The sequence below is a fragment of the Corylus avellana genome, chromosome ca2, assembly GCF_901000735.1.
Source record: "Corylus avellana chromosome ca2, CavTom2PMs-1.0".
Taxonomy (NCBI): domain Eukaryota; kingdom Viridiplantae; phylum Streptophyta; class Magnoliopsida; order Fagales; family Betulaceae; genus Corylus; species Corylus avellana.
This window is the reverse complement of record NC_081542.1, coordinates 32,174,254-32,202,142: the sequence shown is the minus strand read 5'-3', so window position 1 is coordinate 32,202,142 and position 27,889 is coordinate 32,174,254. Positions and strand designations below refer to the sequence as shown.

At 38.9% G+C, this 27,889-nt stretch overlaps 1 protein-coding gene across 2 annotated transcripts; it reads right to left on the bottom strand.

The window, feature by feature from the left end:
* Positions 1-237: 237 nt before the first annotated feature.
* LOC132170617 (pentatricopeptide repeat-containing protein At1g30610, chloroplastic) lies at positions 238-17,387 on the bottom strand. 2 transcript variants are annotated; one of them, XM_059581654.1, is made up of 10 exons: positions 17,213-17,387; positions 15,847-17,101; positions 14,522-14,713; positions 11,037-11,118; positions 10,723-10,914; positions 7,907-8,020; positions 6,057-6,147; positions 5,822-5,979; positions 2,342-2,773; positions 238-660 (listed from the first exon to the last, which is right to left on the bottom strand). In XM_059581654.1, exons 2-10 carry the CDS (start codon positions 17,028-17,030, stop codon positions 277-279), a joined length of 2,829 nt encoding a protein of 942 aa, XP_059437637.1. In that variant the 5' UTR covers positions 17,031-17,101; positions 17,213-17,387; the 3' UTR covers positions 238-276. The 2 variants fall into 2 exon arrangements, with proteins under 2 accessions (XP_059437637.1, XP_059437638.1); XM_059581655.1 differs by having other exon boundaries at positions 15,847-17,096.
* Between the last annotated feature and the right edge of the window lie 10,502 nt (positions 17,388-27,889).

Below are 27,889 nucleotides of genomic sequence, written 5' to 3'. Positions count from 1 at the left end.
GCGCAACAATTACTCAAAGTCTAAACCACAAAACATTAAGTGGCAATAACAATTATTGGCTAATTTTCGAGGTGTCAAGATATAATGAATCATTTTATCTCAATTTCCGAATGCTATACAAACCACTTTCAATTATCCATTGTATTCCCATAAAGTTGGAAAAACTCATAAATCCTCTTTTTCAATTTTTTTTTTTAAATATATGGTTTTTTTTTTTTCATGGGATTAAATGGGGTTGAGATATAATGAATCATTCTAAGAAGTAGAAATGCCAGTTTAGAGCAAATTCAGTTTGAATGTTTCTAGTTGTTTAATCTCAGCTAATGTCATATGAGTCCTACAAAACTCCTTACAAGCTGAAATCAGATTCACAAGCACTGGGTTTGGCGATTCACTTGTGTTAATAAGTATGCTAACCTCATGTATTAACCGAAACAGAGCATCATTCCGAAATCTGTGGGCGTTTTCCTTGAAGAAATTCAGCCACGCCACCTTGGAGAATGCCTGCAACTCCTTCATGGGGTGACTAGTTATGCATGAGACAGCAGAAATATAGTCATCATTCTCTAGCTTTATGGAAAACCTTTCTTTGATGAGAGGAGGTGGTGGAGTCCTATCTGCCTCAGCCAAGTGAATCCAAGTTGTTTCCAGCAACTTTCTCTGTCAAGCATTCATGGTTCCCACCAGTGAGAATATATATATATATATAGGAATTCTAAAATTATAAGCACAAAAGTAATAGAGTTCAAAAAAAAAAATTATCTGCTAGAGACAGAGGACTGAAGATGCTAAAAACAATTCTGTTATGATATGACTAAAAGGTTTTTGAGCCAGCACATACATGGAGAGACACAATTACAGATCTTGTTCTGGTCTAATATGGCTGAAAGGATATTTTTCTAGAATGCCCAAGTGCTTTGCAAGTCACTAAGAAGTCCGGAATAGATCGAGCTGATTAGACGAGGGATGATAAAACGGGGTGGATGATGACCTTAGGCTTGGAGGGCAGTACAAGAAAAAAAGAGAGAAAAAGGAACATGTATGTGTGTGCATGTGCATCTCTGCATGTGTGGGTTAAGGCTGTGCAAACCACTGATTCTCCGACCGTCAACCCAGTTAAAACCTGTGCAGCTCAGCTTCCAATGGTAGGCAGAGGCAGGTGTGTGCATGTGCATCTCTGCATGTGTGGGTTAAGGCTGTGCAAACCACTGATTCTCCGACCGTCAACCCAGTTACAACCTGTGCAGCTCAGCTTCCAATGGTAGGCAGAGGCAGCGTTGGATTTGGCTTTAGATTTTCGACAAAGGTTGGAGTTGGCGTCAGAAACTCTTTCAGATTTTTGACTTTTTCCAACCCAACCAGACCAAAAAAAGAAAGTGAATATAAAACGATGTCGTTTTGAATAAAGTCCAAAACAGTGTCATTCTGAAGAGGCTGTAAATTCCTCCGAAACCCTACTGCGCCTGTGCCGTTTTGAGGCCTGTTCTCTCTCTCTCTCTCTTTTTGAGCTCTATTGAATCTTCCAGACTCCCCCTCCCAGAAATCTCTTCGTCAGACGAAACCCTACTCCCATTCCCAGAAAGATCTTGAATCTAGATGAAGACGACAGCGACGAAGAAATATTCGTCATCTTCGTTTGAAGAAAACCGAGATCTCTTCTTCTTCAACGAAGATGATGACAAAGACAAAGAGATCTTCGTTGTCTTCGTTGAAGGCAAACACGATCTATGAAGATATCTTCGTCTTCGACCTCAGAACAAACTATTCTGATCAACTCTACCTCTGAACTTTCGAAGGCTGAAGCGGCTGGGAAATCACCTCCGTCAGAGGTGATGTCGGAAGTTTTCCAACTGTTCCGACTCCAGCAAAGATAGAAGCTAGAATGGGCATTTCCATCTCCAACCGAGTTGGTGCCCACCCCTACTAGTAGTGTGGGTGTGCATGTTTGTGTACCAGGGGAACATCTTGAGCTATAACTATAAAATTTAGTCAAACATAACCCAAAACAAAGTTTAGGCCCTTCCATTACAAATGATGGAACATCTAGCTATCCCATGAAAATGTAATTACTTCCTGTCCCCTGCATAGCATTTAATGAACATTAACCCTGCTTACAATAGCATCTGAACTTGGTCAAAATAATTTGGACATAAAGGACCATTTCAAGATTTCTGAAACATTTATTTATTTGTTTTTTTGCCATTCGTGCAAACTGTTCTTTTTGCTCCAATGGATAAATACTATAGCAGATACAAAAATTTCCTTTCCATAAGATATCAAAACAAGCACTAGATAGTAAATTATGCCATGATGAAAAATAAGAGATGGAGACGAGCAGTACCTTTCCAGCTCTAGAAGCATCCAATATCATTCGAAGATGGCGTTTTGCATTGAAGTGATACCCATGGTGCAGCATCCTTCTGTAAATATTCTCAAAATCATCCCACCTCTTGTCTGCAATGCATGCATCTAACATGGTGTTGAATGTGTAGATATCTGGTATTACTCGAACCCTGTAATCAGATTTCCTGCTGATATGGTTCCCATCTTCTGACATCTTGTGGAACAGTTCACTTGCTTCATCAAACATCCCATGTGCTAGGTAAGCTTTCAGCATTACATTATATGTAACAAGATTTGGGGAGCAAAAGTTCTGCATTTTATTGAAAACGTATGCTCCATCTTGAATGTTTCCAGAGTCAAAACAAGCTTGAATTAAGCCGGTGTAAGTCACCACTAGAGGCTTATTAGCAACTTTGCATATCTTCTCGATCTGAAAAAATAATTAATATGCAATATGCAATCAAGCTGCTTAGCCATAACCCATAAATAGAATTAAATTATATACAGAATAGAATGTACAGTCGAGGAAAGTAGCTCAGCAAGATGTGATTATTGTAACCATCCCTATACTTTCTCTCTATGGCTGCCAAAAAAATTATTAGCTGGGGCTCTCGCATGCATGACTTTTGTTGATATCTGGGACAGCAAAGCAGCGTGACCTTTGAATCACATCATTGGACAGGTGAGCCATATATGATAGGCTACCTTAAACTACCATATGCCAATCCCAAGAAAGGGGCCAAAAGGAGTATCATACATCACTGTAGGAATGTTGTACTGGGCAGGAAAACTGCCGAGGTCCACCATTATATGCTACATTGCTCTCAATTTATTATGTGGAGTGGAGAAGCAGATGGGATATTCATTCATCTTGAGCATTACCCAAAAAAAAAAAAAGAGAAGAAGAAAAACATCACTAAATTGCTTGATCCACAGGCAATGCTCTAGTCCAAATATTATTTACTTTGTGTAGGAGTTAGGGCATGCACACTCTGCAGAAGCAATAATACAAAGGAACCACTTCAGTAAGTGGATAAAGGAATATGACAGTACAAATGTCATATAGATTAGAGAATGGTTCATCAATGGCCAGGACAATGATGTCTACTTAACCATGATGTAACCCCAAGTACAATTTAACAGTAATGATTTTGCTATGAAATGTCTTAGGTCTTACATATTCTCCTAGTGACACTTTCGTGATAATGAGCCTCCGTATTTTCTATCTATCAATTCAGAATATTGTGAACAAACAGAATATGCAGAATGATCTAAAAAGTTAATGCAGATGAAGCCTATCAATTCAAGGTCTATGCCTAGAGCTCAATGATGAAAAAGAATTGCATTTCCAAGCCTAAGTCGTTCAGATATAAGACTTGTTTGCCTTGGTATTGATTTTAGCGATAACAGCTAACATCTACGGGGTAAACATTTTAGTATTGATTTTAGTGATAACAACTAACATCTACGGGGTAAACATTGGTGAAAGCTGTGAAGAACAAGCAAAAACAAAGATAATTCACCATGTGCTTCAAAGCATGTCATTCAGCTGCCTTAACTCTATGAACTTAATACATTCATGCAAGTGTACAGCCCATGCACTCAAATGAAGTTCTATCAATAACGTGGATAGGGATCAACAACTCCATTTCTTCAAACGCTACAGAGGTTAGTGAGCATATATAGCAGTTCTACACTCATCTTTATTCAGAACAATTCACTCGAGGCTGAAGCTAGATATGTTCCTACCACTAACTCTGTTGATGAGGACGAGGCTTTGTGGTTGGAAAGAGCTTTTGAGGAGAGTGAGGTGATAGAGGTGCTGAAAGCACTTAACGGCAATAAGGCCTCGGGCCCCGATGGTTTTTCCCAGTCTAGTTAGGAGGTTCTAAAAAAAGATGAAATAAATGCTTTTCATGAGTTCCATGCTCGCAGTAAGTTTGAAAGAAGTCTCAACACATCTTTTATTGCTCTTATTGCCACGAAAACAAGTGTAATACCCCCATTTTAACCTAAGATTGAGAACTCCTTAATAAAGGCTTAAGAGATTAATAAGAGACAATAGTAAAGGTAGCAATTAGGCATGAACCCAAAAAAATGGAGGAAAACAAAATTTGGGAACATTTGGTGAAATATGGTTCAATACCATTCAAATGAGAGAGAGTGGACGATATGTGCGGGAAGCCACGTAGGATAACAGGAAACCCTACCATTTGAACAAGAGAGCTGGACCATTCGAACAGTATGCACAAAAAGTCAAGTAGGATAAATTGAAACCCTATCGTTTAAACGACTCAAAGACCATTCTAAAGGTGCCATTGTCATGCGATTTTGATAAGTCCAAAACTTGCAAACACGGGAGAGAGCTCTATTTAAACCCCATGATAAACCCTAACACCCATTTCACTCGTCCAAAGCCACCAACAAGAGAGAAAGTGAGTGAAGAAGAGAGAAAGAGCCAAAAGAGAGGTTTTTGGAGGTTTGAGCTTCAAATCTTCAAGGAGCTTAACACCTCCTCCCCCCTCCCTCCCTTCTTTTCTTTGGTCTATTTCGTTTATGCATGCTGAAGTTGTGATTTATGGTAGTGTTTATTGTGTGTATATGTTAGAGTTGTGGTGTGGTGAGAAAAAGCAAAGGTTATTCAATGAAAAACCTTAAGTTTTGGTAGATGGTATATCATATCTTGGATGGATGAGACCAAGATCGAGTTTTAGGCCCTGTAATGAGATTGTCCTTAAGGTAGGAGTACAGTGATGAGTAGATTTAGGATATCTTGGAGTGTGGTTGGAGAAAGGAAATGGAAAGGAAGGAAAGTTGGTAACTTTTGGATTTCTATTGTAAAAGATCTCGTTTTGAGGTCCTTAACTGTGTTAAAGGAGGAAAAGGAAGCATCTTTGAAGGCTTTAAAGCCACTGGGGAACTTGTAGGAGGAAAAAAGTGAGATTTTTTGGAGGTAGAAGACAATAAATAGTGTATTGCTCTAATGCTGTGTGAATCATTAGAACGGTAAAACCGTTCTAATGGTGTGAACTGTTTGAGCATTGTTCAGACAACGTTCTAATGGTACTTGGCAGAATGTAGAAAACTTCAGAGTTAAGTGCTAGACTAGGGTTTAGGGTTTAGGATTTAGACGCCCAATTAATGATAAAATACATTGCAGATGAGGGAACCGAGCACTTCAAGGGAGATTTTGTAGAGGATTACTATGCCCAAGGTGAGTAAACTCACATGAAACCCTAAAACAATGATTTTTGAGAATATGAAATATGCATCTTCTCCCTAAGTGGGTGTTTCTCTTGTATTCTCCTTGTTTACTTGGGTTATGCCCCTCTACAATTTAATAAGATTGCTTTACTTCTCAAAAATAGGAATGTTATCCACTAATGCAAGTTGACATACCAGCCTAACAAAACTTAAATACATAGGAAATCTACAAATAAAAATGTGAAAAAGTAAGATGAAGCAAAACAAAAAGAACCTGTTCTAATGCTTCTTGGCACCTTCCAGCACTACAAAGACAGCGAGCAAGGTCATAATAAAGAGCTGCAGAACCTACTATCCCTCGTCTTTCCATGTCTTGAACGGCAGACACAGCCTCATCGGTTTTACCTTCTTGCCAAAGTGTATTCACAAGAACTGTGTATAATAGAAGTCGTTGTCATAATGACACTATAGACAATACTATTTAAAAGAAAAGAAGCTAAATAAAGTACCTTTATATGTTAAAGCATTTGGAATAGAAGATTTCTTCAATTTTCTGAAAAAATCATGAACCAAGTTGTACTTGCCACATGCAAACATCACCTGCTCAAGTGAAAAACACTCAGGTATAGAGTTTCCTGGTTAACAATCGCAAATTAAAAGGGATATTCAGGACAATCCACAAAATAACAAGCAACCCATTACCCGTTTCATAAATCCTAAAAAAATATGACATATGAACTTTAGACAGAAAATGTATATATATATTTGTTAGAATATAATTAAATGATTAAATTAATCTCTTCCTATTAGCTTAAGATTTTAGGACAAGTGGTGATTTAATATGGTATTAGAGTCCAAGGTCCTGAATTCCGTCAATTCACTCCCCATTTAAATTAAATATTTCACGTGTTAGGCTTCACCTGTTAAAATGAAGTTGATCCCATGCGTGAGAGGGAGTGTTAGAATATAATTAAATGATTAAATTTATTTCTTCCTATTAGTTTAAGCTTTTAGGACAAGTGATGATTTAACAATATTTCTCCCGTTGAAGAATTGAGTCACATATTTTATGAACCTTAGGCTATTGTTGCCACATCAAATTACACTCGAGAAATTTGAACATCGATTGAAGGCTATGACTTTAACTCAATTACAGTTAAATAAGTTTCCCCTTTATGTTCTGAAGCCAATTACGAAATTAAAAACATAAATATGAAACCAAAAGTATATTATGAAAGGTTAGCATGAGCCACAATCTGAAGTCTCATTAGGATATTTCATTATGATCCTTTAAAATGGCATATGTGTGATTTTGAAGGAGTGGGAGAGTTGGGTGAAGGATAATTTTACTTGGAGGAGTGGGAGAGTTGAATGGAATGTCATTTTTGTTCGGCCCGTTCAAGATTGGGAGATGGATATGGTTTCTCCTTTCTTTGATCGGTTGTATTCTTGCAAGATTTCCATAGGAGTGGCAGATCGTATGAGCTGGATTTCGTCCAAGAAAGGAAAGTTTGAGGTTAAGTCCCTCTACAAGGCTTTGTCCCACTCCAATCAAGAGGTGTTTCCTTGGAAGAGCATTTGGCGCACTAAAGCTCCTATGCGAGTGGCTTTTTTTGGGTGGACAGCGGCTCTAGGCAAAATCTTGACACATGATACTTTGTGTAAGAGGAATATAGTGGTTATGGAGTGGTGTTGTATGTGCAAGAAGTCCGGAGAGACAGTCGATCATCTTCTTCTCCACTGTGAGCTCGCAAGTGCTCTTTGGCATTTGATTTTTATTCGGTTTGGCTTGCATTGGGTCATGCCTTGCAAGGTGAGAGACTTGTTCGAGAGTTGGTGGTCAGGAGGTCGATCCCGTAGAGCAGTTGTGTGGAAGATGATCCATCTGTGTCTTATGTGGTGTATATGGAATGAAAGAAATGCTAGATGTTTTGATAATTCCACTAGGACTATAGAGGAATTGACCCATTTTTTCCTCTTTACTCTTTACTCTTGGATGGCCACTTGGCTAGCTCCTTTAAAGATTAGCTTTTCTGATTTTCTTTTTCATTTCTCTCCCTCTTAGGCGCTCTCTATTTATACCTCCCGTGTAAGTGGGTTGCGCCCCTTTGCGTTTTTGCTATATATTACATTTACTTATCAAAAAAAAAAAATGGCATATGTGTAATTTTGACTCAAAACTTTGGATGTCTGCAATTGTTTATAACTTTTTAAACTTTTCAAATGGTTGTTACAATTCAAATAAAAAATAGTAGAACAACTATCAGAACAAATGAAGTAAATTCCATACCAGAATTCAAATTGTTAATATAATAGTAAAATAATGGGCAGCAAGAAACAAACAAGAGGCAGCTATTACCTCCATGACAAGTCCATATGTTGTAGAAGAAGGATGTTGCCCTTGTTGCTTTAACTGCTGCAAAACCCAAAATGCTCCTTCCCATTGTTTCCGCTGAACACAAGCATTTAGGACCTACATAAAGAAAAGAAATATAAGACAATATATATATATATATATATATTAAACAAAACGATTTCTCAATAAGTAAAGCAATTCATTTAGAATGTGAAGGGGTTTGGGCAATGAGTTAGAAGAGAGAAGCATCTTATATGTAATGGTGGAAATTAGAAAAGCAAGGAATCAATAAACCACAAAAGAGAAATGACAACCATACGCAGAGTACATTATCCACGCCTAGAAAAGACGCAAATGGTGAGCTCAACCTCACCACAGATATACCCACCCCTTCAACAGTAAAAGCTTTCTTCTCTAACCATGGAACAACAAATCAAACACAAGGGAACAACTCTTCAAAAGAACCAATCAGCTTTATGAACAAAGCACTCACACCAACCTGAAAACAACTCAACCACCGAAGATGGAAGGACCAATGACACACCAAATATAGAAAATACAGTAAAACAAATCTCCCAAGCAAAGGGAAAAAATAACAAAAGATGGAATGCTTATTTTACATGTGAAAGAAGCTAACACAGACACTCTTTAACTAGAACAAACTATCAATTGTCAAAATCTTCTCAAGAATGGGCAGAGCGGCTGTCAAAGCAAAAGCTGCAACTTTCAGAGGAGTCTTATCAAGCCTAACCAGTCAGCTTTATGAACAAAGCACTCACACCAATCAGCTTTTTCAAATGTGTTTTTCAATGTTTTTTCAGATGTGTTTTTATCATCCTTATCCTATTCAATATCTAAGACATCTGAAAAAACACATTTAAAATGTGTATCTGCACACAAAATATCACTCCAAAGTTGGACTGACTGACCTTTACCTATTTTGGACAAATGAACCTTGATATCCAACTTGTTTTTGTCCCTCCCACAAAACTATCCCATATGACAACCACCCTTGTCAGCTGGTCCAGCCCTCTACCCACTAACCATACTCTTACCACACACCTCCAAAAACCATCATGTTAAACCACAACCATTTACCGAAAAGAGCTTAATTAAATAGCCTCAAATTCCTTGACATAAACCAACTTGATCTAGAGAGCACACTGAGCTTTAAAATCATCAAAGAACGCCCCAAGAAAACTCTCTTACTGTTTCTCTAGTTGATCTGCAATCAAATAAAAGATGGTGAACAAAGGCATAAATGAGATAAGCAAACTAGAGAAGACACTTTCAGTCAAAATAAACTTCTTTCTCTCTGGAAGGTATTGCCTCTCCCAACCTGCCAGCCTCATCTCAAGTTCTAAAAGATAGGATACAAACAAGAGAATGCTACAAAAGCGGAGCTCAAATGCTGACAGATATACTTAGGACGAACCTATCATAAAATCCAAGATCTCAGTCAAACATTCATGTCTCCTACCTCTCCAATAGGCACAAGCTCGATTTTCCTATATTTACTCTCTGTCCCAAACTGCCTCAAAGCAAAGCAATAAATGATGCAAATAATGTAACTGCTCCTTATCATCCACCAAAAGCAGGAGCAACATCTTAAATATCCCTGCCTTGAGAGTCCTGCTTGAAAGGCCAAAAACCACTTTCCTCCACGCTACAGCCTAATAAGCTCTACCATCACCTAATTAAATAACAAAGGTGAGAATGTCAGCTTGACTAAGGCCCCTGTGGCGGCTAAAAAATCCCCAAAGGATATCCATTGACAAGAAATGAGACTCTAAATAAACAGATGCATGAAGCAATCCACTACCTGCATCTGATTACATGTCAACCTAGCAATACTGTCCTTAGTCCAAATATTCATTCGACAGAAGAATCCAGAATCTGTCTGCTGTTCTCATATACATACAATTACACACACACAAGAACATTGCCGAATCATTACATTTCTTACCTCCAATGTGGTAGAACTATATAAGTTGCAGGGACAACCGATCACCTCTTCAGATCATCCCAAACACATGAAATATAATTCTTCTGTTTATATTGAACATGGGATGGGAAATCAAAGAACCGTATTGATGTAGGATCAGAGATCCATTTTAATAAACAAGCAAGAAATAAAAAAATAATAATAATAATAATAAAAAAAAAGATCCCTAATCCACAAGGATTGGCCTAAAAACCAAGTTCTCGGCCAACAAAGAGTACTAAACTCCAAACAGATTCATAATACCAACGATCAAGACACTACTGCATACAACAAGCTACTTTTAACCATCAGCCAACTTGGCTCCTAATCTATCTTGGCCAAATATAATTAAACCCATAATAAAAAAATTAAAAAAGAATCCCAATAACAAAAACCGAAAAATCTGACCCCATTCCAAATCCTCTAAAACCGTTGCCTAGGTATGCTCAAGCACCCTATCTTACTAATAATAAAAAGGGGCTTAAAAGCTGCAAAGAAAGTCAAGCTGCTCTAATTTATTGACTAAAGTTTCAAAAATATTTTTTTTAAAAAAAAAAAAAAAATCCTAATAAAGCTTCTTCCTTGTCCCCATTGCTCAGAGTGACTTGTTTTGACAAAACAAATTAATTTCTGTCTTCAAAAATGTTATCTAGCAGGTATAGAAAGTATCCAATCACGCTGGTTATCTAATCTGGAAAAGCTCTAAGGACAAGAATATTGAGATTCAAAAATGTGTAAAACCTCTGATACATTTAGGCGTCTTATAATAACAAATTATGGAGGCAATTATAGACCATTATCTTCTGCATATGGATTTCTACCAAGCATTACTCACCGCATTGTAAACGACAATATCTGGTTCCAACCGTGGGTCCCATTTCCCAAGTGCCTCGGTTTTGAACTTCTTCTTGGGAGTAGATCGCATGCTATCAATCACATCAAAGAGTTCCTTCAAATACCCCGCTTGTCCAAGAGAAACAGCAATACAATGATAAGCGACTAGGTCCGGATACGAAGACATGTGTTGCTGGAGAGGAATGAAAGAGAAAATATATTATCGTTCCGTCAAACCTTCCTCTTTGGCTCCTCACAAGGTGTATTGCACAAGCAAAAAGCATGCTATACACACTGAAAATAAATGCATATTACCTGCATTGAATGAAAGACATTGAGTGCCTCCACTGGTCTATTTGCCTTTCCAATTACATCAAGTGCAGTCGTGTATATGAATCTACAAAATGAAGAGGGCATGCAGTCAAAACATACTTATGCATAATGACAATGATCTTCTTAAGTCATTCAAGAGGCAAAAGAATTTTCGGGTGATATGTAAATTATAAGAACTTTTACTTCTATAAATAAGGAAGCTATTAGTGAAAATGTCTTTCTTACAAGTCTTGCAACCATAGATGACAAAAACTTATCCTTGTTGTTTCATATAAGGGTTTAGCAGTTCCCATGTATAGTAAATAATTGAACAAAGGCAGAAGTGATCCAAATGATACATGACCCAAGTAGGCATTTAGAAATCATGGCCTGAACTTTTTACTCATTCTCTGACATTGTTGCACCATTACACATCCTTCACTCTCATACATTATACTGTGATGAGAAAAATCTCAAGATCACCAAAGGCAACTACACTAGAAATAGTACTTGGACAAGAAGGCCAACAATGAACCCCATGAATCAAGTTTAATTTCAGTGGCCTGAAAAATGACCAATTTACTAGGTTAACAGCTCTATGGACCTTTTTTTCCATTGTTGTTAAAAACTCAAGCCTTGAGCACAAAGGCCTCATGTAGCCTATACACAAAGCACAAAGTGCAAACACGCACTTGATCAAATTAAAAAAGCAATCTTTTTCATGCAATGTATTACCATTTCCAAAAGAAAGATTGATACTACATAATCAAAAATGTCTTAAAAAATAAAAATAGCAATCTATTTAGCTTGTTAGATCAAATAATTAGAGGATTGTCATGCTCTTGGCAAAATCCTTCGAGGGCGGCCTTTTTTTGCGTGGTCGGCGGCTCTTGGCAAAATCCTCACCTTGGATATCTTAGGAGGTCGCACGTCATTGTGATGGACAGATGTTGCATGTGTAAGAGGAATGGGGAGCTTGTGGACCACCTTGTTCTTCATTGCGATGTGGCTTCTGCTAGTTGGAGTTTCTTTTTAGTCGTTTTGGGATGTTCTGAGTTATGCCTAGATGTGTTGTTGATCTATATGACTGTTGGTGGAATTCGGGAAGGCTGAGTGTTGCGGTGTGGAAAATGGTGCCTACGTGCTTATTTTGGTGTTTATGGAGGGAAAGGAATGATAGAAATTTCGAGGATAGGGAGAGGTCGTTGGGGGAAATAACATCTTTGTTCTTCGAAACTTTGTATCTTTGGATGGCAGCGTATGTGTCTCCTTTGTCAATTAGTTTTAATGACTTTCTTATTCGTTTTGCTATTTCTAGTTAGGTGGTTCATTTTATATACTTCATGTGTACTTAGTGGTGGTGCCTTATGCTTTCAATAAGATTGGTTTATTACTTATCAAAAAAATAGTTAGAGCATTGTCCAAATGCATGAAGGTAGTGGTCTAAAGTTCTAAAACCTTTGTAGGCTATTTAATTTCTTAAAATCCATAGAAACAAATTTAATGAAATTATCAATGGGAAGCAAAATAATTTTTTGATAAGTAAACAAATCAATACTTAAATGGGAAGCAAAATAATCAATCATATCAAATGAAATTTAAACACAAAAGTAGATACTATCATCATATTGTGTACTTCATCAATTGTACTTTTTGCGCATCACAAATATACCAATGGTGGAAGAAATTATAAAATTCAAGCAAAATTGTAGATAACTTGTAAGTTAGTTATTTAAACCATATTGCCTCGTATTATTGACCTTGTATTAGATATTGTCAAGGTCTTAACTCCTGCCTAAGCTCATTAACTAAAAACAGACAAGCACCTTTTTGTAACTACAGGAGCTTTAATAAATGCTTAATTTCAGTTAAGAATTTTTACTTTGATATCTTGACAACATTTAAGAAAAAAAGTACCATCATAACTCCAGAGACATAAAGATTAAGAAACTCGCAGAAGCATGAGTAACATTCCTGCATGAATCCACAAGTACATGCACTTCAGACAACCGTTTGAGGGTGTTTGGCATTGTAGTCAAGAAGCGTTGATGTCACTTTTGCCTTAAAAGGCCACAAAAAAGACTTTAAAAAGAAAAAAGTTTGATCAAGATCAACTACTTTAGAAGCTCCTAAGGGCCACAAATTGGTTGGAACAAGAAGTTAAAAATGGTTTCTCCTCATAAATCTGTGAGGACATCGGCCAGATGAATTATCACTGACACCTTCTGTGACGTCCCACATCGTCTGGGTATGGAGATGAGGATGTGTTTAAATGTATACTACACCCTCAATGACAACAACGCGTTTTAAAGCCGTGATGGTCATGATCCCATTAGAACTCCGTAGTTAAGCGTGTTTCTGCTGGAGTAGTACCAGGATGGGTGGCCTCCTGGGAAGTCTAGTTTGGGGAAGCTAAAAGCGGACAATATTGTATGTCATTGAGGTGGGGTGTTATAAATGATATCAGAGTCATTGCTCAGCCTGCGATGGGAGGAGCGTGTACAAGCCCATGAAGATTGCTAGCGGACACTTGCTGGGACGGACGCCAAGAATGGGCTAATCCCATGAGGGTCGCCAGCAGGGACGCTGAGTCCTAAGAGGGGGTGATTGTGACGTCCCACATTGCCTAGGTATGGAGATGAAGATGTGCTTAGATGTATACTACACCCTTAATGACAACAACGCGTTTTAAAGCCGTGATGGTCATGATCCCATCAGAACTCCGCAGTTAAGCGTGCTTCTGTTAGAGTAGTACCAGGATGGGTGACCTCCTGGGAAGTCTGGTTTGTGGGAGCCAAAAGCGGACAATATTGTGTATCATTAAGGTAGAGTGTTGCACCTTCTCCATCACTACTCAAGGTCTATGCTACAATGACATTGACAACCAAGACCAAAATCCTAACACCACGGCAACAACTATCATGGCCTAATCTGACATTGTTGGCAGTAATGCCACATACGGCTACAAACCACACAACCATCGGTCCCACCGTGACCACTTCCATTTTATTCCTCTATACCCCATACCCACATCAATCACAATAGCATATCACTATTATATGGTAATCACTTATTCCAAATATAAGAAATTGCATAACTGATAAAGATGCAATCTTGACAATAATGTCATTGATGCATGGAATACAAGGATTGGCTCTTTTTCTCCTAGAGATCTAGAGATAAATAGTCCAATTGCAACAAGTTATCTTGAAATTTTGCTGAAACATTTATATGTAACCTATAAAATGATTTTAAACAATAATAGTATTTTTGTGATAAGTAATATGAAACAATATACTTTGAATATTCAAGGGAACACTTTTTTCTTTTTTTTTATCAAAAAAAGAATATTCAAGGGAAGGTTTTAGCTCAATGAAATTGTGGTACCTTTCAGAATCACTGAAATGTACAATAAATTCATTACTCGAATGCTTTAATAACAAATGCAATGTTCATTAGAATGAAGAAGAAAAAAGGGAAGAGAATACCTGAGCTTGTGGGATTTGAAGCGCTCACGCATTTGAAGCCACTCAATGACTTGTAGCACCCGCCTCCAATTTCCCAGTTTTCCCAATATCTGGATAACCCTCAATATAGAATGATCTGAGAATCTGATCCTCGCACTTCGCATTGTCTTAGCAAACATCCACTCAGGCATGTCTATGTCTGCACCATTCAACCTGTTAAAAAAAGCTACTTTAACATCAACAATCATGACAATCTCAAATTATGATAAATTAGCACTACATATGAGATATTAATATTAGTAAATCACATAAAGGAAGATAAAAACTGATACAAGACATGACAAGCAAAGCTGCCAAAATGTTATCAGTAATCATTTTAAGGAAAGAATTCTTCCTGAGGGTACAAAAGCACAGAACACTGTTTCACAAACTTATGATGGTATCTTTCTGAAATCAAGCTTTGAAACAGCATATTTTCTGTAAACAACTAATGAAATCTTAACATACATTTTTCTTTCAAAAAAAAGGAAAAAGAGAAAAAAATTCCTTTTTGTTGCCCAAAAGGTTTATTTCCATATAATCTATCAATTTAGATAATGGACCAGATTACTAAACAAACTTAGTATACATAATCATACCACCGAAATATTGTTTACCAAAATAAGAAAGGTATTATAACAGCACAAAATTTGCTCTGAACAGTTCTAAATTAGCATTCTTAACTCTTCTTTCTTTAGTCATTAGGCTGTTGGTCTGGCTTTGATGTGCTAGGCGCTTTGATTTAGGCCTTGCATCCTGGTTTGTTTTGTTTGTATCCCGTGCTTGTTTTGTATTCTTTGATTTTGGCTAATAAAGCTTACCTATAATAAATTATAAAAAATAAAAACCTCTTCTTTCTTAATTCATGCCACCATAATATTGTTGACCAAAACTCCAATCCGTGATGTAAGGAAATCGCAGAAAATTTGTGAAATTAGTCCAAATAGATTGAAGCTCATAGGTGCACACAATACAGATGATTAATAGAAGTGACATAGCATATGAGAGAGTCATGCATGATGGACCACATTATCAAACAAAAGGCCAACCCTGTTCCTATACAACATTCTGTTGCATACTGGTTGAAGTCCAACTAGAGGGAATTATAACCAAACTACAAGACATACCAAAAGTTCTTGAACATATTGTGCATCTAATCATGATGTAAAATACATATAATCCCATAGGCTTCTGAATAAAATTTTACCTTATTTGTTGATTACTAATTATAATGTCAAAGCAGTGTTAAATGAGATAATTTGTTCATAATTAGGGACACTAGGAAGAAAAGAAGATAGAGTGCAGACCGATATGCTAGCTTCTGGATTCTATCTTCCATTTCTACCCGTGAAACTCGTGGCTTGTCCATGACATCATTGAATTCATCAAAAGTTTTGAATGCAGCTCTTTCCACCTCTGAACCATAATCATCAGCTCTTTCAGAGAAAGCCTTACGGCTTCTAGTTAATTTTCCATTATTATGCACGAATTCATTAGTAGTAACTTCTTCAACTTGGATGTATTTCCTCTCAAGTCCACCATGCAATTCCTTATCTCTTCGAACACCAATTTTCTCTTCGTTAAAGGTTTTCCGAAATGATGTGTGATCTCGTTGGCTAATACCAGTCCCCTTCTTTCTCAACATGCCCACAGAACCAGCATCATAAACATGTTTCCCTTCGATGTGGCTACTGTGGCGTTTGCTTTGAACAGGAGCCAATGCCCTTGAGCTTCCCTGTGCATTATAAGCCTTTGTACTTCTGTACAGGTTGGAGTATTCCGATTCTTGTTCCATGCTACTAGTCTGGTGTTTCGAGAATATTCCCTTTGTTATCTCTCTCCCGGGCTTCTTATTTATTTTTGTGTTTACGTTTCCTTCTTTGGCATCAATCCCATCCATTAATTCTGTACTTACTTGACCTTTGTAGTTAAGTTTACCTCTTAGCCGGCTTTCTTTGCCCATGATTCCAAGTGCATTTTTAGAGAGCCCTTCTTCTTCTACAACTTTTAACACCTTATCTTGATCCAAAACCCCCTCAAACTCCTTCAATTTTACTTTCTCTTCACCTCCTTCCATTGGTGGTGTCCTGAAAAGACCCTTATCTACTGGATTATCATTCATCCTCCGCTTTTTTGAATTATTAGCTTGTTTTTTGTCCCTACTGACCCTAACTGACTCCATAGTCTTCAAATACTCATCGAATGAGGGCTTAAACTCAACCTCTTTCTCGAGAAGGTCACCGCGGACCAACCGATTGTCGGATTCTCCCTTCAACAAAGCACTAATTGTTCGGGAATTCTGTATTTTGACACCATGAACATGAATCTTCTCATTCTTCGTCACATTTAAACCAATGGGAAAAATGGGTCTCCGAGGAATCAAAAATCCATATGAACAAAACGAATTGCAGGCATAATTTGAAACAAAGATAGCATTTCTTTCAAAGTAAGAGACACCCATTTGACCATTTGTCATAATTAACCCCACCATTTCAGTTCAAACCCCCACAATTTCAGAACCACCACAAACCATCCCTACTAACTTTCCAGAACCTTGCTGAGCTACAAAGAGAAACAACTGCTATGAACACAAAAAAACATAGAGGAAACAACAAAAGTAAACCGAATTCAATATTTTAAGAGGACTGTAAAGAGCAGCACACTATAACTTACAGGGCCCGTTTGGCTACAAGGAAACTTGTTCCACGCTCCAAAAACCGTGAAATCCGTTACTCTGAGAACAAAAGAGATATTAGAAAGATCAAAGATGTGATGGGGAGTCGGTTGGCTTTGCAGTCATGAACCCGGAGAGTGACGAGTTTGCGGATTGCACATTTGCAGCTCAGAGCACCACAACACACGTGCGTTTGCACGTGCACAGTGCACCGATAATTGCTCAAAATTTTATTAATTTATATTTTGCATATAAATCCACGTTTACACAAAATTATGAGTTTTTCTCTTCACCAAAATGCTACAACCAAATGTTTTCCTCCTAAGATAGTTCTCAAATAATGTGTTATCATTCCATCCATGCTAATGTTGGAGAGGGTGATTCAGATTGTTTGAGATTTTCATATTTATTTTCTTAAGTTTATGTCAATTAAAAAAGTGATACTCGACCGGTGGAACTAATGATTAAATAATAATTGTTAATGTACAGAAGACCACAGCGGCTTTAGGCCACCTTTCTGGGAAGAGCTTCATATGCAAAAAATTAAGAAAACATTAGAAGCTCGTCGGCCATAGATTACCGGAGAGACTCCGACGCCCAAGTCAATAGAGGGTGAGAATGAGATTTCCCTCTTAATGAGAGTATTAATGATAAATTGATAATGTGTAGAAGAACGAAATTGTGTACATTATTCTGGAGTTTGCTGGAGGCAAAGACGGATTTAGGGAGGACTGGCAGTGGCCTAGTCCCTCCCCCCCAAATTACAAGAAAAGAACATTTTTAAGGCAAAAAATAAAATAAAATAAAATAAAATGTATTTTTTACCAATTGGTCCCTCCCTAAAAACATTTTGGTCATGGGTCCCTCCAAACTCAAAGATGGCTTCGTCCCTGGTTGGAGGGGTCATGGTGGCTTAAGCCCATTAGGTCACAAATTGGTTAGGCTTGATATTGAGAGTGGGCCTTATTCTTAGGTGGGTACTTACTGGATCCTATAGAAATCTCCCAATTTTCTTGGATGATTAGTAAATCTATCCATGAAAATTTTAAGATGTATGTCCTTGAACCTGCGGATGGCCCTTGCTTAGATTCTTTGGCAGCAAAGTAGCTGAGCCTTACAAGAGTTCCCTAATTTACTTAGATGATTAGTAAATACATTCATGGGAATTCAAAGATATATTCTTGGGTCTTTCTCTGCCGTTGGTTGTTGATTATTGGGGCCTCCTAGAGTCCCTTGATTCCTTTGTTGATATCGGGGCCCTCCTATGACCACATGTCAATTTTTTATTGGGTTGACGGGAACTTCTGTCAATTTTATAGACGAATTTTGAATGGAAGTACAATTTTCTTTTTAAACCATAAGTGAGATTCCATTTACAATATGAATTGCAACCAAGGTAGAAAAAAATAAAGTCTTTAAATCATAAGGGGTAATGAGCGTTTAACCAAAAATCCATCCCCTGAAAGCTAAAAGAATATAGAATAGTCCCTCAAAACATGACATGCCACATTTTTACATTTTTTTGCTCACCCATTATAGTTTCTTTAGAGCTTTCTTTGTTCTTCCACAATTCGACTCTTTCCTTTCTTTTCGATTTTCTCTCTTCGTGTACCAACTTTCTTATTTTTATTTCTTTCTTTTCTCTGCCAGCAAAGAATCCAAAAGCTTAAAAGATACATATAACAAAAAACCAAAGCCTCAAATAGACTTAGAGCGCTTGAGATTGCTTTTGAGAAATAAAGTTTTTGAGTAAAAGCTTTATTTTAAAGATTTTGCTAAAAATGTGTTTTGGTCATTTTTAGGCTTTTTGGACACTTAAAAGTGCTTTTAATTTTTTTACCAAATGAGTATTTTTTTCTTCAAACGGATTTTTTTAGTGTTAAAAGCATTTTTAGGCCACGTAATCCCAAACAGGCCCTTAGTATTTGATAAATATGGAGTACACTTCAATTTAGCTCAGGGGTACTGAAACTCAAGTATGGGGTTGTCTAGAGCTTGGTCAGTGGAGTCGAAGGAGTTTGTGTTGGTAGTGAAGGATGGAGACACGGTACTGAAGCTTCAAGAGCGTTGCAAAGGAAAGATGCGTTCGATACGGTTGGAATGGAAAGAAGCGGTTTGGTTAGTGAATATTTTTGGTGAACTGATGTCAGTGGAGGATTCAAGGGTCTTTAGGGATGAGTCTATTCGAAGCTTTCCACGTGCGTTAGTCCAGAAATGCTTCAACAAGCATGGGAGATTTCTGGTATTAGAGGAGTATGATGGCAGAGATAGGCGTGGAAGAGTTATGGTGCCTGAAGGTAGGAATAGGTGTGGATGGGATCGGCTTCAGTCAGAGCTTTGGATAGCTATTAATTTCATCAAGCCGTTCGTTGGGGATGCTAGGAAAACAGAGAAGGAGTTTTTCTGAGGTATTGCTCTCCTCAACGAAACAGGTAGAGGAACCGTTTGGGCACTATGATGAACCGATTGCGAGGGTTCCTAAATGGTTGGTAGGAGGCAAAGTTGGGATCAGCAACTCGTCTGGGCAAAATTATATGGCTGTGTGCCATGGTAAGGAAGCTACGAAAGATCTTGAGGCTCAGGTGGTGGCTCCGATGAAGGGTTCGGCGACTAGGCTTGCATGGAATGATGATGCCGGTTGTGGGGCACAACAGAAGAAGGGTCCAAGTTCCGAGGAGAAATCTGCTAATGGGCATGCCTCTGGAACATCTTGTCATGGTTGCGTGCGTGCGGAGGAGAAGGAAAAGTTGAAGATCTCCCTGTTAAAGTTACAGGAGGATATCAGGAGCTGTATGAATGGGTTAGATTCGCTTCTGACTTGTGGGTGTGGGAAAGGATCTGCTGGTTTTAATAGGTTCCCTGTCTTGGAGAGTCCCCAGATGGGCCTAGTTAAGGAGTGTTATCAAGCTCAGCTTTTGGGCCAGCGTGAGTTACAGCCCAAGGCCCAATCAAAGATCTTGGTAGCACAGATGAAGGACAAAGCTCATGTAGCTGGAGTTGGGCCCAATAAATTATTGAAGTGCTATAGTAGTAAGGCATTGGTGCCATGTCAGGAGAAACCCATTGGGCCCGCAGGGGATCCTGGCGCTTCAACGTCTCACTCAGGGCGTCGGACACCGCCGGTCGTGACGAATGTAGATTCGTCGGCCTTCTCTGGGTCGCAGGCACGGGCGACAAGTGTGCCAGTGTCTTGTGCGCAGGGCTCGACGAAGGAGAACGCGGCAAGGGTAGGAGTGCTGGACGCCGGTCATGGTCTGCATCCTCTGGCGATAAGGCCGATAGTTCAAGCTCCGGTGTCGTTGCGGTTGGGCGAGTTAGAAATGGGTATTCTGGGCAAGGCGCCGTCGGTTCCTTCGGCAGGAGATCGAAGGGAGGCATCGCACAGTCTGGTGCTGTCGGACCCTTCTGGGCTCGTTGCCGAAGATCGTGAGAAGTCGAAGAAGGTGATTACTGTCAAGTTGGGTCAGACGGCGCCGGTCGTTGGAAAGGACTTGTGTATTTTTCAGGAAGAGCTTGCGCCGGGTTTGGAAAGATGGAATCTACCGGAGTTGGGCCAGAGGATGTCGGGGAAGGACTTGGGGGAGGGCGTAGGTAGTGAACAGAAGCTGCTCGACATGCAGGGGGAAATTCCATCGGGTATGAAGAAGTGGGTTTTGCCAGATTCGGATTACTCTCTTAAGGAGAAAGGGATTGTGGTCAGTGTCTTTGACGAGGGCTTATGTTCTTCGGAAGTAGCGTATTCTGGAAATGAGGATCGTTTTTCGCAGGATGAGGAGTATGTTCCAGACTCCTTAGCTTTGGAACCGTGTGCGAATCAAGAACCTATTTCGGTGGAGTATGTAACTCATTTTAGCAAGCTTGTGGGTGTCTCTTGTGATGGTGAAGATGGGCGGTTGGCGGAGGTATTTGGGATCATCATGGCGGATAATGAGGACATCAATAAGGAGGTGGGAGAGGTGTTGAAAGAGGGAGTGGCAGCGGAAGCAAATACCGGAAAAAAAGGTAAGAGGGAACTCAATAATCTTAATTTTTCCGTTAATTATGAGGTGCACAGTGGTAGTTCTTTGAGGGATAGCAAAAAGGGTAGGGCTTGTCGAGTTATTCAATGAAGCCGAAGATACTTTCTTGGAATGTGAGGGACTTGAATGTAAGGGACAAAAGGTTGAGGGTTAGAAATCTTCTTAGAAGTTGGAAAGTGGATATAGTGTGTTTTCAAGAGACTAAGGTGGATTATATTTCTAACAATTTTGTGAAAAGTTTGTGGGGATGCCCTTACGCGGAGTGGTGCTATGTCCCTTCGAGAGGGGCTTCGGGTGGTTTTTTGGTTCTGTGGGATAGAAGAGTAGTCACGAAGGTTGAGGTGGCTTTGGGCAGTTTTGTGGCGGCTTGCTCTTTTAGAAACGTTGATGATGGTTTTGTTTGGGCTTTTGCGGGGATGTATGGCCCTAATAGAGATAACATCAGGCGTCTTCTTTGGGAGGAACTGGCGGGTCTTATGAGCTGGTGGGATATGCCTTGGTGTATTGGAGGGGATTTTAATGCTACTCTTTATCCTAGTGAGAGATCAGGGGGGGCTTATTCTCGGTCCGCAATGAGGGAATTTGCAGATTTTATAATGGAGCAGGGCCTTATGGATTTCCCATTAGCTGGGGGGGTCTCTACTTGGTCTAACAATCACTCTTGGTCACGGCTAGATCGTTTCTTAGTCTCTCCAGAATGGGAAGCTCGTTACCCAAGTATGCGACAAAAGAGGATGCTTCGTGTGTGTTCGGATCACGCTCCTATTATTCTTGATTGTAATTGTTTTTTGGGAGGCAAGAGACCCTTCAAGTTCGAGAATATGTGGCTTAAAGCTGAGGGTTTTATGGACAAAGTTAGGAGCTGGTGGGAGTCTTACCATTTCTAGGGCACTTCGAGTTTTATTCTGGCTAAAAAGATGAAAGCTCTCAAAGGGGACATTAAGAGTTGGAATGTTCAGGAATTTGGAGATGTGGGAGGGTGCATCAAAACCCGCATGGATGATATAAAGGATCTTGATAGGGTGGAAGAGGAGAGAGGGTTATCCGTAGAAGAAATGGAGAGAAAGAGGTTGCTAGCTAGAGAGTTGGAGACTTACCTTTTACATGAGGAAATCAGTTGGAGGCAGAAATCTAGGATCCGTTGGTTGAAGGAGGGAGATAAGTGCACGAAAATTTTCCATCAGATTGCTAATACAAATAGAAGACAGAATTCTATTGAGTCTCTGATTGTGGGTGGTTCTACAACTTCAGATCAAGAGGTCATTAGCAACCATGTTACCAATTTTTATGAGTCTCTTTTTTCAGAGAGTCTTAACTGGAGACCGAGGTTGGATGATCTTGATTTTGATATGTTGTCTATTGGTGAGGCTTCTAGGTTGGAAGATCCTTTTGAGGAAAGGGAGGTGTGGGAGGTGGTGAGAGGTATGGATAGGGACAAGGCTCCAGGCCCGGATGGCTTTTCTATGGCCTTTTTCCAGGATTGCTGGGATGTGATTAAGGAGGACATTATGGCGGTTCTTGCGGAGTTCCATGAGCGAGGCTATTTTGAGAAAAGCCTTAATACAACGTTTATCTCTCTTATTCCGAAGACACATGGAGCTTCCGATATTAAGGATTTTCGTCCGATTAGCCTTGTGGGAGGGACTTATAAGATTGTTGCTAAGGTATTAGCCAACAGAATGAAGAGTGTGATGGATTGGGTCATTTCGAAACCTCAGAACGCTTTTGTTAAAGGCAGGCAAATCCTAGATTCAGTTCTCATCGCTAATGAATGTTTGGATAGCCGGTTAAGATTAGGGGAACCTGGCTTGTTGTGCAAGCTGGATATGGAAAAGGCGTATGATCATTTGAATTGGAAGTTTCTTCTTTACTTACTGAGAAGGTGCGGTTTTGGAGAGAAATGGTGTTCATGGATTGAACATTGCATCTCGTCTGTGCGTTTCTCGGTTCTGATCAATGGATCCTCTTCCGGTTTCTTTGATAGTTCGCGAGGAGTGAGGCAAGGAGATCCTCTTTCTCCCTTCTTGTTTGTTATAGCTATGGAGGCGTTCAGTAGGTTGATCAATGCCTCAGTTAACAGGGGTCTCATCTCTGGTTTCTCAGTGGGAAGTAGGGAGTCGGATCGGGTTATCGTCTCTCACCTTCTTTTCGCTGATGACACTTTGGTTTTTTGTGGGGCAGATCCGAATCAAATAAGAAACATTGGTGCTTTGCTTGTTTGCTTCGAAGCCGTTTCTGGGTTAAAGGTGAATCTGGCTAAATCTGTTTTAGTTCCTGTCGGTAGTATGGATAATGTGAGCTCTATGGCGGGCATCCTGGGTTGCGGTTCAGCTTCTATGCCTTTAAAGTACTTGGGTCTCCCGCTGGGGGCACCGTTCAGGGTCAAGGCTAGTTGGGAGGACATGCTGGAGAAGTACGCTAGAAGACTGGCCCCATGGAAACGCTTGTATTTGTCTAAGGGGGGCAGGATTACTCTTATCAAAAGCACCCTATCCAATCTCCCTACTTATTTTTTGTCGTTGTTTCCTATCCCTGCATCCGTGGCAAAGCGCATGGAGAAGATTCAACGTGATTTCTTATGGGGTGGGATTAATGATGAGTTTAAGTTCCATTTGGTTAGTTGGAACAAGGTTTGTTCTCCGATCTCTGAGGGAGGTTTAGGGATCCGAAATTTGCGTGTGATGAATCAAGCTTTGTTGGGGAAATGGTTGTGGAGATTTGCTCATGAGAAAGAGGCTTGGTGGAGGAAGATCTTGGTGGCTAAGCATGGTGCGGTTTGGGGCGGTTGGCGTTCTAGGGATCCTAGTGGTCCACATGGGGTGGGGCTATGGAAGCATATATGCAGGGGGTGGAGGTCACTTCGAGGTCACTTCAGATTTGTCCCTGGTCTTGGGTCCAACATCAGGTTTTGGGAGGATATCTGGTGTGGTGCCATGTCTCTCAAGGATGCTTTTCCTGGACTCTTCAATATTGCCACCAATAAGGATGCTTCTATTGCGGATAACAGGGAGTGTCTAAATGGCTCTGTGCAGTGGAACGTGTCCTTCATTCGCAGGGTTCATGATTGGGAAGTGGAGGTCTTGGCCTCTTTCTACACGCTCTTGTATGCGCATTCGAGGAGTGGAGTAGGGGAGGATAGGATGTGGTGGATCTCTTCTCGTAAAGGAACTTTTGAGGTAAGATCTTATTACAAGATCCTTGCTTCTACAAATCCCATCCCTTTCCCTTGGAAAAGTATTTGGCGCACTAAGGTTCCTTCAAGAGTGGCTTTCTTTGTTTGGACGGCCGTGCTTGGGAAGACTCTAACATTGGATAATGTTCGGAAGAGAGGTATTGTAGTGGTAAATCGTTGTTGCATGTGTGAATCGGATGGGGAGTCAGTTGATCATCTCTTTCTTCATTGTGGGGTTGCGCGTATCTTGTGGAATGCCGTGTTCTCTCGGTTTGGTTTGTGTTGGGTGATGCCTGGTTGTGTTAGGGAGTTGTATGCTTCTTGGTGGATGGGTGGCAAGTCTCGCAGTGCTGTGGTGTGGAAGATGGTTCCTCTTTGCCTCATGTGGTGCATCTGGAGTGAGAGAAATGCTAGATGTTTCGAGGACTCATCTAGGAATATAGAGGACATTGTACACTTTTTCTTGTACACTCTTTTCACTTGGACTGCTGGATGGCTAGCGCCTATAGTGATTAGCTTCCCTGACTTTCTTTTTATGTTTTCTTCCTCTTTTTCTTCCTCTTAGTCGCTCTCTTGTATACTCCCTGTGTACTAGGGTTGCGCCCCTCTGCGCTCTTTAATTCATCTTTTTACTTATCAAAAAAAAAAAAAGTATTTGATAAATAATCTTTCTCTTCTACTTTTATTTTTATTTCTATTAGTTTTTAGGAAAAATTACAGTTTACTCCCTCAAAGTTGACAGTGTTTTTCAATTCGAACACTAAAGTTTCAATTTTTGCAATCCACCCCCCCCAAAGTTCCAATTTTTTGCAATTTGACCAATTGTATCTAAAACTTCCCATATTACCCCTAATTTTTATTTTTTTATTTTTTTATAAATTTTTTTTTTAAAAAAAAAAATCAGGGTGGCTTGACCATCTAACCATTTTTGCATCCTCAAATTTGTTTTTTTTTTTAAAAAAATAAAAATTATAAAAATAAAAATTAGGGGCAATATGAGAATTTTGGGATAATATTGGTCGAATTGAAAAAAAATTGGAACTTTGTGGGGGTGGATTGCAAAAATTGAAACTTTGGTGTTCAAATTGAAAAACGCTATCAACTTTATGGGGTAAACTGTAATTTTTCATAGTTTTTAGGTTGACTAATTTGGTGTCCGAAACTGTAATTTTTTCTTGGTTAAAGCTTCGTTTGCAAGAGCATTCACTTGTGTCCGAACGTCTGCATTACGTTAGTAAACCCGAGAGCTCCGTTGGCTGCATGTTCGCTGTCCGTCTGAATGTGATGAGTTACATAGTAAAAACTGAGAGCTTTGTTTGCTGCATGTTCACAAGCCCATTCGAACGAGTGAAGCCACGTCAGAACGGAAGTCACCTCCGTCCGAATGGAAGCATGTTGTTGCCGCATTAGGGGGTTTTCCATCTTCAGCTTAGACTTCTATAAAACCTTAGTTCTGTTCGAACGAAACCGTTAGCCATCCTAACACTACTATAGATTTTTCATTATGAGGTTTTCTACTTCAGCAAGGAAATCTAATTCGTAGTTGCTTAATATATAGGACTCTTTAGAGCAACAGAGAGACAAAATTTCATATTGTGCTAAGAGAGAATTATCAGTATTCAAAGCTTTAGAACTATTTTCTCTTAAAGTGTTGCTGTGTTTGAAAAGCCAATTTGTTCATAAAAAAATAAGAAGTCTATCAGAGGATCTGATAAAGGAGAATCACTTCAAGAAGATTGTCGAGCTAAAGGACAAGCAAGAACCTTGTTGATCTTACAGAGGGTTGTAAGTGTCTTTGTGTCTGTAATCTGGATTTTCTTTTAGTGATTTCTTGTGTTTGGCTCTTCCGGAGAGGTTTTACTTTTAGAGAGATTTATAAAATGTTTCCTTTTTATCACCAAATATTTGTGTCTGATTGATTTACTGCTTTCTATTATATTTAGTGAATGATTGCATGCTTCATATTTTTAAGGAGAAACTTCATTGAAGACCTCCGAACTTCCACCCGTTTTGAAATACCCCCTAAACTTCAAAATCTCTCAATTTAGTTTTCTAAACTTTTAATTACTTTCAATTTGGACCCTTCCGTCAATTTTAGCCATTAAAAATACAAAAAAGACCAAAATATTCATGATTTTTGTTTTTTTTTTAAAATAATAATAATAATAAAAAAAACGTTTTGGAAGTTGGAATTTTATACAAAAGTCAGGGGTATAAATGTCATGTAACGTTTAAAATCTGACGAAGGGGTCCAAACTGAGAGCAATTGAAAGTTCATGGGACTAAATTGAGAGATTTTGAAGTTTATGGGGGTTTTATCAAATCGGGTGGAAGTTCAGGGGTTTTCAGTGAAGTTTCCCCTATTTTTAATTATGCAAATTTTGTGATAAACACCTATTCACCTCCCCCTAGGTGTATTTGGAGTCTATTTTATATTTTTTTAAAAAAATGCAAACATTTTAGCGTTTGTCAGGATTTAACAAAATTTGTAAAAATACTCACACCTAAATCTTTTCAATTTTTTATTTTATTGTTTTATAGTAGAAAAAAAAAAGAAAAAAGAAAAAAGGAAAGTATTGGGAAATTTTGACAGAATTCAAAAGAAAAGCCTAATAGAGGGGTAATATTGCAAAAAATTAAAAGTTTGATATATTAAATTGAGAATTTTTAGACTTAAAGAGGTAATTGTTAAGTGAAATTTTCCATTTCTCTTTTTTTTACATGTCCGCACAAGAAGGGGGGAGGGAGATTCTAATTAGTGATCTCCGCTTCATTAGGCGTGATCCCAGCCGATTGAGCTACCTTTTTTTTTTTTTTATCTAAACATTAGAAAAAGGAAGATAAAATAACTCACTAAAAAAAAGGTAAATCTATAATAAATTCATGAGTCAACTTGTAAAAACTAATAAAACCCTCAACTTTATTTTTATTTTTTAATTTTGTTCACTTTTTAACTCCTTAAGTTTATCGAATAGGCGTCTTAAACCCTTTCGATACATTTTTCTCCAATTCCGTAGCATCCATCAATCTATTCTAAAACACACCGTTTTGCCAAGTGACAAATCATTAGACACACACAATTTAGTCAATCCTATGTGTCACTCATCGTATTGTAAAACACATTGAAACTCTTGGGATGCCCTTGGCTTTCTAGTTTGCCCAAAGACCTGGGGAATTTGGTTAATCTATGTTCTGGTTCAAGCTCTCTGTGTTGCCTCTGAACTTAATCAGTCTGCACAATTTGCCCTTTTTTCAGGTTGGCCACGAGCATGGTCCGCAAATTAACCGCTTACCGATTACCGATTACCGACCACCTACCGACGACGGCTGAACCGAAATTAACTGTCAACCGATTTTTGTGGTTCAAAAATCAATATGAATTTTTTATACCGACGTCGGTTCGGTTCGGTTAATTGGTATAAAATTATTTTTATCGATTAACCAAACCGAACTGGTAGGTTTGGGATTGTCTGAATCTACCCATA